The sequence below is a fragment of the Hydra viridissima genome, unplaced genomic scaffold, assembly GCF_058129835.1.
Source record: "Hydra viridissima isolate aposymbiotic clone 2 unplaced genomic scaffold, HvirCarnegie_v1 scaffold_8, whole genome shotgun sequence".
In the NCBI taxonomy this organism is placed as follows: domain Eukaryota; kingdom Metazoa; phylum Cnidaria; class Hydrozoa; order Anthoathecata; family Hydridae; genus Hydra; species Hydra viridissima.
Window position 1 is genome coordinate 10,585,578 of NW_028324307.1, and position 11,900 is coordinate 10,597,477.

General features: G+C 30.5%; 4 protein-coding genes and 1 pseudogene across 7 annotated transcripts in view; 3 read left to right on the top strand and 2 right to left on the bottom strand.

Annotated features, from left to right (window-relative positions):
- LOC149884966 (uncharacterized) overlaps positions 1 to 11,900 on the top strand; it is a 748,071-nt gene that overhangs the window by 728,453 nt on the left and 7,718 nt on the right. The window lies entirely within an intron of this gene.
- LOC149885030 (uncharacterized) lies at positions 256 to 2,618 on the top strand (annotated as a pseudogene).
- LOC145198065 (uncharacterized) lies at positions 2,775 to 5,738 on the top strand. Of its 4 annotated transcripts, none has more exons than XR_016454933.1 (10): positions 2,775 to 3,150; positions 3,229 to 3,318; positions 3,412 to 3,477; positions 3,678 to 3,794; positions 3,963 to 3,998; positions 4,551 to 4,613; positions 4,745 to 4,914; positions 5,190 to 5,234; positions 5,362 to 5,468; positions 5,581 to 5,622. XR_016454933.1 is itself a non-coding variant. In XM_090095747.1 (10 exons), exons 1-10 carry the CDS (start codon positions 2,925 to 2,927, stop codon positions 5,691 to 5,693), a joined length of 1,080 nt encoding a protein of 359 aa, XP_089951873.1. In that variant the 5' UTR covers positions 2,775 to 2,924; the 3' UTR covers positions 5,694 to 5,738. The 4 variants fall into 4 exon arrangements, 2 of the variants coding, with proteins under 2 accessions (XP_089951873.1, XP_089951872.1); XR_016454934.1 differs by lacking the exon at positions 5,190 to 5,234 and adding an exon at positions 5,084 to 5,128 and having other exon boundaries at positions 5,581 to 5,614; XM_090095747.1 differs by having other exon boundaries at positions 5,190 to 5,258; positions 5,339 to 5,468; positions 5,581 to 5,738.
- On the bottom strand, positions 6,212 to 7,207 carry LOC149885031 (uncharacterized). Its single transcript, XM_090094602.1, has one exon. It carries the CDS (start codon positions 7,205 to 7,207, stop codon positions 6,212 to 6,214), a length of 996 nt encoding a protein of 331 aa, XP_089950728.1.
- On the bottom strand, positions 7,274 to 9,418 carry LOC149885032 (uncharacterized). The gene has a single exon (XM_090094603.1). It carries the CDS (start codon positions 9,416 to 9,418, stop codon positions 7,274 to 7,276), a length of 2,145 nt encoding a protein of 714 aa, XP_089950729.1.

The following is an 11,900-nucleotide window of genomic DNA, read 5'->3' on the forward strand; positions in this document are numbered from 1 at the left end:
AAGTGTTTGTTATTACCCCACGGTATGTTCGGAATTACCCCACGTACGTAGGGTAATTCCGAACACCAATGGTTTTGTTTTTGATCGAATTTTCTATTTTTTTATAAGATGTATGAAAATTGCTTTTGAGTGTTTTTAACTGAATAGTTAGACTAAATGATAAGCAATAAATATCATCAATATATAGTTATAGTTGTCTTTAATTCGCATTCCCGCTTAGCTGTTCGCCAATACCCCACTCTCCCCTACCTCCATTGTTTTAGTTCAGTCTTTGATTGAATGAGTCCAACATGATTAGCAACAAATGGTTTCAACTTTCGACTGTGATTCCTTATCCACCATAAAACGTTAAGACTATCACACCATATACCCAGCCGGCACAAGACGTATCCAATACGTATTCTATTCGTCTTATATTCGTATTATAAAGATAATACAAATTGTATACGTTTTAAATACGTATACCTGTATACTACACATGAGCTAAATAAATTGTTTGAGCTGTACTTTCAATACGAGGTACTTTCAATAAGAGGTTTTCAGTTTCCGCGTCGTAAAGCCAAATCGAGCACGTTTTATGTTGGTTAACATTTAAAGAAATGGCGTATTATCGTAAATACAGAAGATTAAATGCTGAACTTAAGAAAATCGTTAAAGAGGAGGATAGTTTTAGTTCTATTGAAGATAACTCTTTGGTTGCTGATACTTTATGTGTTAAAAATGTAGTTTCAGTTTGCACTAATGAGACGATAAACGAAAATATCGATTTTGGTGTGCTCTCTGAATCAGACAGCACACCAAAATCCTTATCGTTAGAGTCTGACCGGAGTTATGATGAATGTGATTTTGATACTGTTCCAGCAATGCATCCTACATTAGACGATGATAGTGGTCACAGTGATGATAGAGATAAAGATATTACTTATGGTCTAGTTAGTTTATCATGTAAATACAATCTGTCAAGATCTTGCATGGACGATTTACTCAAACTTTTAAGGGAAAGTGGACATTGCTACTTGCCAAAAGATTCACGTACATTGCTTAAAACTCCTAGAGAGATTGATTATAAACAAAAATGTGGCGGAGAATATATTTATTTTGGTATAAAATGTGCAGTATTAAAGCAGTTAGTTTTTCTTCCAAGTTTTCATTTAAACCATGATTCTATCAACCTATATATCAAGATTGATGGGCTTCCTTTATTCAAATCATCAAAAGTTCAGCTTTGGCCTATTTTGGGTAAATTTGATGGCTCAAATGTTTTTACTATTGCTTTATATTCTGGAACAAGCAAACCTAATTGTGTTACAGATTATCTTGATGATTTTATAAATGAAATAAATATTTTGAGAATTGATGGTATTCACTTTAATGATAAGATGTATGACGTAAAACTTAAAGCTTTTATATGTGATGCACCTGCACGAACCTTTCTTAAGTGTATATTCGGTCATACAGGTTATAATGCATGTGAGCGATGTCAAGTAAAAGGTTCTCGTGATAGTAATAGAACTGTATATAATGATGATATTAGTTATCCGCTTCGTAAAAAGGAAGATTTTAATCAATTTCTGTATATAAATAGCCATCAGGTGCAGCTATCGCCATTAGTTAAAATAGATGATTTTGACTGCATTAAAGGTTTCATTTTAGATTACATGCACTTAGTGTGCCTTGGAATTACAAAAAGAATATTAATCTTTCTAAAATCTGGTCCTAGGATATGCAAATTATCAAATTCACAGGTATTAGAAATATCTGCTAAACTTATTTCTTTTAACGGTAAACTCCCTTCAGATTTTGCAAGGCAACCACGATCTTTAGAAGATTTATTATTTTGGAAGGCAACAGAGTTTAGGGAATTTTTACTTTATTTAGGTGTTATTGTTTTAAAGGGCATTGTTTCAGATGCAATATATGAACATTTTTTGACATTTAGCATTGCAATGCGTATTTTATTGTCTGAAAATGATGAATTTCGTAGTTACTATCTTGATTATGCTAACAATTTATTGGTATATTTTTGCAAGAAAGCCAAGTTTTTATATGGAAATACGTTTTGTGTATAGAATGTTCATTGTATTACACATGTTCATGATGATGTAAAAAATTTTGGGTGTTCTTTAAATAAGTTATCTTCATTTCCTTTCGAAAATTATATGCAAACATTAAAGAAGTATATAAAAAACTCCAAAAGTCCTATAGTGCAAGTAGCAAAACATCTTTCTGAGTTGGAGAATTTACATTTTATGAAAAACACAAAAACCCTGGTCAATAAAGTAAGTACTCGTTTTCGTGACTCGTTGTTTTTATTAGAGGACAGCACTTTCTGTTTTATTAAAGAGATAGATGGAGAAAATTGTATATGTGATACTTTTAAGAATGACCAGCTTGTATCTTTGTATAAAAGTCCAATTGATTCTAAGGAGTTAAATGTTGGTATAATAGATATGAAAAAGATTCGTTTTTGCCAAAAAATGTTATGCAAGTCAAAACTTATCCGAAAAGCTGTTGTGTTACCTTATAAAAATGGTTTTATTTGTATGTCATTAGTTCATGAATTTATTTGATTTTATTTACAAGTGATCTTTGTATAAAATAAAACTAATGTTTATAAATACAATTTTTTTTTTTTTTTATTTAATTGCAGATTTTTTAAAATATATAACATTTAACATAAAAATTGATTATATTAAATACTCCTTAAATTTTCTCAATTTTAATTTTTGTATAAATAAATCATTTTGGTATAAAAAAGATTAAGGTGGTATTAATTAAAATAGATTTAACCAACCATACTGCAATGGGGCATGATAGAAAACTGGCTTAAATAACTTTCTCTAATTCAATGATCTACTAATTAGTCAAACATAAAAACAAAATCTTTGATAATTATTTTTATATTAGCCTTGGTTTAGTTAAATATGGCAAGCAAAACTATTAAAAATAAGTTGCTTTGGACAAGATTTGTGTGGGAAGAAAAAGCTGGTTCTCAATTTGAAGATGTAATTCCAGCACATTGGGTAAATGAAAATAAGTGTGTGGTATTTTGGCCATCAACTATGTCAGTTCAAAGAGCCATTTTGGAACAAATTGGCAATGACAAAACATGGAGGAAGTTTAAATGGATTAAAACTAAAATTGTGGATGGTAAGTGGTTTGATTGTATTATTTTAATCTATATTTGTAATATATCCAGTTATAGTATATTGGTAATGTTTTTTTTAGAAGATAAACAGCTCTGTCTTGATTATAATTTTACTTCTGGAGCAGAGCAATTTAGCACAGAGGAGGAGATTGATTTGGAAAATGCTGCAGGTTATAAATTTTTATATTAATAGCTCAATGCTATTAAACTGTTTTTAAATTATATGTTTATAACTATAAAATATTTTTATAACTATTTATTAGGAGTCAATACTTGTGTGGAACCTGAACTTCCTAAACCGCCAATGATCACTTTCAAGGAAAATAAAAGTATTATTTTTTAATTATATATTTAATCATATCTTTATTATTAATGCAAGTTTTCATTCTACATATAAAAGAAGAGGTTTTTTCAACAAATACTGTAAGTTTGTTTATAAAAAGCTTAATTCAAGATTTACCAATAGTTGACAAAAGTAAGATTATGAAATATTTGTATATATTTATTTTATTATTTATGCTTTCATTAGAATCCCACACTGTAGATTTTCATACCAATCATACAGAGTCTAGAGGATCAGTAAAAACAAAACGTCATACAAGTTCCTTTGAGTTTACGAGAGGAGCGACATCAATTAAAAAATCTAGTATGAATGTTTGATAATATATAATAATGAATGTAAAGATAGCTGTTGGATGTGCTAAGATTTCAAATTGCTTGATATTTTTACTTCAAAAGGCTATTTATAATTTAAATTAAATGTATTTTTAAATTAGTTCAAAATTGCAATCCATCTAAATTATTATTTCTTTAGAATATGAAGCAAAAGATTTGCCAATTGCTAAGGAAGGTGATTTTAGTTTCCTCTTTTACAAAATATATTAAAGAGTTATGTTTGTTTTTATTTAATTTTTTCTGGCATTCTTAAATTCATCACAAGTGTTGTGTCTACATTAAAGGTAAATTTAAAATGAAAATTTTTTTACATCATGCATTTGATTTTTATACAATGAAATAAACATTGGTGAAGCTACACCATCTGGATTGGGCTTGCAGTATAAATTGTCATGCTGTAATGGAATTTTAATAAATCACTTTACTGACGACTTAATCAAGATACCCAACAGTACTATTATTAAATATGATATTCAATAATAGTTGCAATACTCATTAATATCTTGATTAAAGTTGTCAGTAAAGTGATTTATTAAGATCCCAACACAGCATGACAAATTTTATTTGTGGCCCAATCCAGATGGTATTTCTAATTATCTTTATGAAAATATTATATCTATTAAATTTTGTTTGTTAAAGCATAGTTATACATTTTTATAGCTTACATTGGAAACCGCCACTAAATAAAATTTGAACAATATTTTAAAACGTTATAAATTATTTATAGAAATTATTAACATTGTGGCTTCAAAAGACAACAACAAAGATGAATTTTCTATGTCTGAAGAAAGTGAGTTAAATGTTTTTATTAGTTATTGTGCCATTCTAGTTGTGATTTTAATCTATATTCAAAAGAATAATCAGCTATATATAGCTGATTATTCTTTTGAATATAGCTGAATATTCTCGCATATCATTTAGAATATCGAAAGCAATCCCTAAAACTGTTAATAGAAATTAGAGATGGGATTAACCGTTTATTAAACACACCGAGTGTCAATGGAGCTATCAATATAGTTAAAGTTAATGACATTTCAGACCTATATGCTGCAAATGATGAATTGAAAGATGCAGCAATAAGGAGTAATGCTGTAAGTTAATATATTTGTTTGAAACCTAGGCATGGAGTGCAAAAAGCAAATTTGATTAAAGTTAAGTAATCTAGTTAATATCTAGTTAGGTTTATTCTACTTGTTATTTAGTAATCTAGCTGTGTTAAAACAGGAGCATTCAAGTTATATGTGACACTTTATTTTTTAGGTCCTCAACACATTATGTTGACGTTTTTAGTGATGCTAGATTTTGGTTAGTTCTCTCTAACTTTATATACATTTTATATTGTAACATTTGTTATATCTGTTTATAGATAGAAATGTTAAAATGTGTAGGAGGAAATGATTGTGGCGAAATGGTACGCAATATTTTAGACAGTTATGTTATAATTTTGTGTTAAAAATAAATAACCCAATGTATATATTTTAAAATTTCTGTTTCATAAATCTATATAATGAAAAGAAATTTAAAAAAATCTATTTAAGGTTATTTAGCATTTCCGTTATGTCGAAAATGAACATGAAAGGGTCATCTAGACATGGGGAAGCAAAGATAGCATTTAAGAATTTGGAATTCTTCAGTTTGATTCAAGGTAAGAAAGTTAATTTATTTTATTGCACAACGGAGATTAATATTTAATTTAATATGGTATACTTTTTTTCTTTCCATATTAATAGTTCAAAATCAAATTATTTATGTTTTAGAGGTAGTCACCAGGCAATTCAGTAACGTTACAACAAAAGCACTTACAGCAGCTATAGGAAATAAGCTAAAGAATGCCCCTGGACAACTAAAACGCGATCAAGCATCAAATTGATAATGTTGTATTGTGAAATATAATAAATTAAATATTGATATGATATATTAAGTTGTTTTTAATAAATCAAAACTTCTGTGCTGTAAAAATAGCATATAGAATTTAGTTTACAAAAGTATCGCATTAAAAACTGTTAATTTGAATTTGAAATTATAATTTTAAACTCACAGATATTAATGTTTTAGATAAATAATTATTTATCTAGTTTTACTTTTTAGAAAGAATATAATCTTAAAAGATTATATTCTTTCTAAAAAGTAAAATAATTTAAAAAAAACGACGCGAAAAAATATTTTTTGAGTTATCTTGCAAACGTATTATTCACGTCTTGTTCGCAAATCTTAAATTCGTGATTTTATATACAAGTTTAAAACATGTTAAAAAAACGCGTCCTACGCGTATTTAAAATACGTCTTAAATTCGTATTTAATAATACGTATTAAAAGTTTGCGTTTAAGACCAATGCAAGACAGTTTAAATACGTATTATAGTATTTTTAAATACGTATATAATACGTATTATATACGTCTTTTTGCCGGCTGGGTAGTTACGTCTTTAATTTCAAGCTTCAAGGCCTTAACAATCTTCTCTGCAAGTCGTAAACCGAGAACAGCTCCAAGTAACTCCAGTCTTGGTATACTGATAGATTGCAATGGACTTACTCGGGCCTTTGACATTATGAATACACAGGTCACTTCTCCTGTGTCATACAAACATTGTTGATAAGCAACAGCACCGTATGCTTTATAAGACGCATCCGTAAAAACGTGTATGGATCGGTTTACAACTGTTGAAGTCGTTTGTAAACATCTAGGATTGTTTATCATAGGAAGATCTTTGAGTTCTTGAAACCATTGATCAACATTTTTCAAAATCCTATCCGGAATTCGATCATCCCACTCAATTCCGTCAATCCACAACTCTTGCATAATTATTTTTATTCGAATGATGTATGGTGATAAAAAACCCAATGGATCGAACAAAGTTGCCATTTTTTTTAACAAAAATCTTTTTGTGTATGCCGCATTTTCTTCGGTAGCGACGGAATGAAAAGTAAATAAATCAGGTTTTGCTTCCCAGACAACTCCAAGCGTTTTCATGGCATGTAATTCTCCAGAATCTAAGTTTATATGTTCTGCACGATCATTTTCGGGTGTTATTTTAAGAACTTCGACCGAGTTTGAAAGCCATTTTCGTGCAAACATTCCGGCTGAACTCCATAGTAGCGTGAGTTCTTTGTACAATTGAATTCCTTCTTTTTCATCAACTACAGAAATTATTGTATCGTCCATGTAAGTTGCTTCAAGAACAGCTTCAGAGGCTAAAGGAAATGTTTGTGCATACTTTTTTGCGTGTTCTTGTGTTACAAATTGAGCCATGAAAGGCGCTGAGTTGATCCCAAAAACCAGTCGATTAAACTGAAACACATCAGTCTCAGCAGTTGGATCCAAATTTCTCCATAGAATTCGTTGGTACCTTCGATCATCTTTATGTATTCCGATTCGTAAATACATTTCTGCTATATCGCAAGCTAAAGCGACTGGATATTTTCGAAATCGAAGTAAAACTGTTACAAGATCTTATTGAAGTTTTGGTCCTTGATAGATAAAGTCGTTAATGGATTTACCATTGTGTTTTGCAGATCCATCGAACACTATTCTGACTTTTGTGGTTGATTTCTCGGGACGGAGAATTGGAAAATGTGGTAAGTACCAACCATCTCCTAGATTCTTTTTATCGATTTTCTCCAAGTATCCCTTTTCTAGATACTGCTTAATAATTTTGTTATACTCATCTCCGAGACTTTGGTTTTTCATTAGACGTTTTTCCGTGTTTTGTAGTCTGTTTAACGCCATTGTATAATTATCATCCAGCTGTCTATTTTCTTTCCATGGCAATTTTAGCTCATATCTTCCGTTTTCTGTTTTCAGCGAACTTGTTACAATATTAAGGGCGGTAGTTTCTTCTGGGCTTGTTACTATTTTTTTAAATTGCATCTCTTCCTCACCTTCAATTGCCCATAACTTTTTAATGGTGTCATTCGCATCTTCTATTTCCTTTGCCTTTGGTATCATTTTCGTAAAGTGTGTTTCAAGGGATCCTCCAGTGCCGCCAATGCATGTCCATCCAAGCGGTGTTAGCCGGGTCACTGGTTCATTAAATTCTCCTCTTACTTCCTTAATTGCACGATGCAACTCAGCATAGTCCACACCAATTAGAATGTCAATTTTTGGTTTGGGTCCAATATTTGGGAACTCGATGTTTCTCAGATGTCTCCAATTATTTGACATTTTTCTCCAATTAACGGCTTTAAAGTTTCCAGTTACATTATTTACTGTAAAGGCTTCCACTGTTATAATTGTTTTTCCATTCAATGATTCCAGCTGGAATTCCACCGGCATTGTTTCGAATGACTCATCTTTTCCATTTATCATGTTTACAGTTACTTTTTCTGTTTTACCCTGCAGTGACAACTCAGCCGTCACATCAGAATTCAGATACGTTTTTGTACTTCCATCGTCAAGCAATGCGTTAACTACAACTCTTTTATTTCCATTACGAAGAATAACCGGCACCGTTCGAAGCGATATACAGTTCATGACGTGTTTTGAATGTAGTTGGATGTTTGATATATGAGAGTTTTCAATTACCATGTTCTTGGGTTCTTCAGAAATTCTCTCATTTTGACGTTTCTTTTTGTGAAGCAAGCGATTGTGAGTATCTGTACAGCCGTCAATCCCACAAATTCTTGTATTCCTGCATTCCTTTGACAAATGATTAGAGTTTAAGCATCTGAAGCAGAGTTTACATTTCTTGGCTGTTTCCCATCTTTCTTCAACAACTTGATTTTTAAATGTTGGACACTCCCATGTTTTATGATCGTTTTTGCAAGCAGCACATTTATTTATCCAATTTGTTTTCTTTTTTCGTTCATTGTTTGTAAAGTATGAATTTCCTTCAGACGGTTTGCTACCAGTGCCTTTTTTTAAGCCATGAAGAGTCTCTGTTGCTGCCATTTGAAAATCCGCTTCTTCAACAATAAACTTTTTTAGAGTTTCAACATTTTCGTTTAATCTGTATTCATGCACCCAACGTTTATATCTTATTAACATCATCTCTGGAACCTTTTTTTGCAGTTGGTGATATAATGTTCCGTCACCAAGTTCTTCAGTTCTATTAGCTTCTTTTAAGTTTATTACTGCCACATCCAACAAGTCGGCGAATTTTTCCAAATCTCTTGGTTGGTTTTCCCTCATAGGTTTGAAGTTGTTCAATTCATCCAAATACATGAGGACCTTTCTCCTCGTTCCGCCATATTTTCTTTCAAGTCTTTCTTTCGCAGCTTCATAGGCAAACGATGAATGCCCAAGTCCTTCAATTGCTTTTAATGCGTCGCCACATAAATATTGACGTAACTGAAGTAATTTATATTCAGCTGTCGCTGGAGCTTGATCGATACATGCGTTGAATGAAGCTTTCCAATTTTCGTAGCTCTTTTTATCGCCATTAAATATTGGTATAGAAACGCGTTTTAGTTGTTTCCATAAATCCTGTCCAATTTTTGCAGTCTTTTCATCTAAATTATTTGTTGTACGCAAACGGCTATGAGTCGATTTGATCGATTCATATTCGCTATTATCTTTTTCTTCGTCCTTTAATTTTCGAATACTCGACCATTGATCACGTTGCTGCTTTTCCGTTGTCAGCATAGGTTTTCGATCCATCCTTTGGTCAAAATTAGATCTTTCACTTCCGTTGCACAATATCCATCTATTTACATGTTCCGTCGCTTCCGTGAATTCGCCATTTATTCTTTCAATTTCTTGATTGAGTTTTTCTAAATTTTCTTTTGACTCCAGAAACTCGTATTTGTTTGATTAATCAACCATCACCTCGAGAACTTCGTTTTGTGTCTTTGTTAATTGATGAGTTAAATCGCGTAACTCATTTTTACATGTCGGATCGTCGTCTCCAAGAAGCTGAATAATTTGATGTTTAATTTGCGTAAACGAAGAGTTTAAAATCGTTTTCTTCCTGTTTAATGCTGATACTTCACTTTGGACGATTAGTTGATCTTCCATTTGATTCGTTAATTTCTGATTTCTTCTTTTTACCATTCTTCCGTTGTGAAGAAAACTACCCTCTGCTACCAACTTTGGTTGCAGAGGGTAGTTTTCTTCACAACGGAAGAATGTCTCTAAGGAGAATTTAAACTTTTGTGTGAACTAAAAAGAGCATCATTTAACAACTTATCAATTGTATAGTTAGTAGGTTCCACAGTATAAAATAAAAATAGATATGGCAGGCAAAAAGGTGGAAATTGCTGTAATTATTGGAATTGCTTTATACATGGAGAACAACTTCACATCATACAAATTAAGTGACAGTAATCAGAACAACCAAAATTGTTGAGTAAAAAGAGCAAAAATATAAGCAAACAAACAAAGTTCAAAACATGCAGAGGTAATAATAAAAAATATAGCTGAGAACAACCAAGTTTATACCAAGGTACGAATTCCTTATAAACAAAACAGAAAATTTATAGAACATATTCAGGGTGTTAGCTAGCCTAATGATTAGCCAAATGGCACTGAGTATACTGTAGAATTCCCAATGGATTTAAAGTTTCCAAAATTCAATACCTCTTTTTTTTTTTTTTTAGTAGTGGTAGTGGTAGTGGAGTGGTAGTGGTAGTGGTAGTGGTAGTAGTAGTAGTAATCTTAGTTGGCCTCATTTTACGATTTGCCTAGCTCTGGCACTACGAATTTTGCCCTCATGTTACAATATTTTGCCTGCGTAACAATATTAAGTTACACAGAATGTTCTCATCTTACGAATCTGCCCTTATGTCACAAAATGTGCATAGCATGAGGGCAAAAACTGCACTCATGTTAAGCTACATAGTAACATCAGGGCATTTGTCATAAAACTTATTTATTTTAAGATAAACGATTAAGCAAGCAAATTGGTCAATTTAAACATGGCAAAGTTTGATGTATTAGTGGAACGATTAAGATTGATATAGTAATAAATTTAGATTGATAATATAGTTAGAACGATAACATATTAATAAATAATATTTATGTTGAACATATATGTAATAATATCTAAAATAAATTAAATAATGATATTGACAATATATTAATTAATTAAGATTGATAATAAAGTTAATTAATACCTTAATCTAACTTTATTATCAGCAATAAACACAAATTTATTGCTACCTAGGTAGTAATTAATCTGTTTTTATTGTTAAACCAACAATGTTATTGAACTTTTTGTTGACTAATCATACTAATTAATAATACCTTTGAGGTCCTCATTGATGTAAGTTCTATGTTTTTTTGGTACTATAATTAATAGAGATTTACAGAGATAAAGAATAGAATCAGGATTAATAAAGTAGCAAGCATGGTAAAGAGATACAACCTTAGCAGATGGTTAAGATCAGAAATAAGATTTGATCCTAGAAGTCAAAGGGTAGATGACTCATTCAGTACATTACTGTTCATAAATTTAGGAAGATCTAGATTTTTGCGATAAGGATTCCCAGAAAAAAATTTAGTCTTATCTGAGTTAGAGATAATTCTCTATCAAAAAAAGAAAAAATATTATAATTTTATTTTCATTGCAAAATTATGAGTTTAATTTTATAAAAAAGTTTTGAAAAGTTATAACTTTGAAAATATGTTTCACCCATTTTAGGGCTAGAAGTTTGGGTTACATGAGGGCTTCGAACCGGGATTATAGATATATTCCTGTTTATCATAAAATATATTCCTGGCTAACACCCCAACATTGCCACAAGTCAACAAATGTAAACAGTTTCAAGAACAAATTAGACAAATATTTAGCATTAAAAAAATTAACTTAATGAGTTTTAATAGTAATAAAAACTTTTAATACTAATAAAAAGTATAAAAAATTTAAACAAAAATTACTTTTGGTCTTAAGTCTTCTAAGTAGTTTTTGTTTAAATTTTTTATTCTTTTTACTAATAAATACCTATATTATCAAAAGTGAGTTGTCAAAGTGAGTTTCTAATTCACTCGCTGTTAACAAATAGCTATGTGTTAACAGCGAGTGAATTAGAAACTCACTTTATATACTACTACTAAATTATATTTTATATACTACTACTAAATTATATATACTACTAATAAATTATAATTATAATTATAATAATAATACACATTTTATATACTA

Bases quoted from the DNA above. Each gene is read 5' to 3' on its own strand.
- LOC145198065 (XM_090095747.1), top strand. From the start codon at position 2,925: ATGGCAAGCAAAACTATTAAAAATAAGTTGCTTTGGACAAGATTTGTG. The intron at 3,151-3,228 runs GTAAGTGGTTTG...TGTTTTTTTTAG, and splicing joins TAAAACTAAAATTGTGGATG to AAGATAAACAGCTCTGTCTT. The intron at 5,469-5,580 runs GTAAGAAAGTTA...TTTATGTTTTAG, and splicing joins ATTCTTCAGTTTGATTCAAG to AGGTAGTCACCAGGCAATTC.
- LOC149885031 (XM_090094602.1), bottom strand. From the start codon at position 7,207: ATGTATTTACGAATCGGAATACATAAAGATGATCGAAGGTACCAACGA.
- LOC149885032 (XM_090094603.1), bottom strand. From the start codon at position 9,418: ATGGATCGAAAACCTATGCTGACAACGGAAAAGCAGCAACGTGATCAA.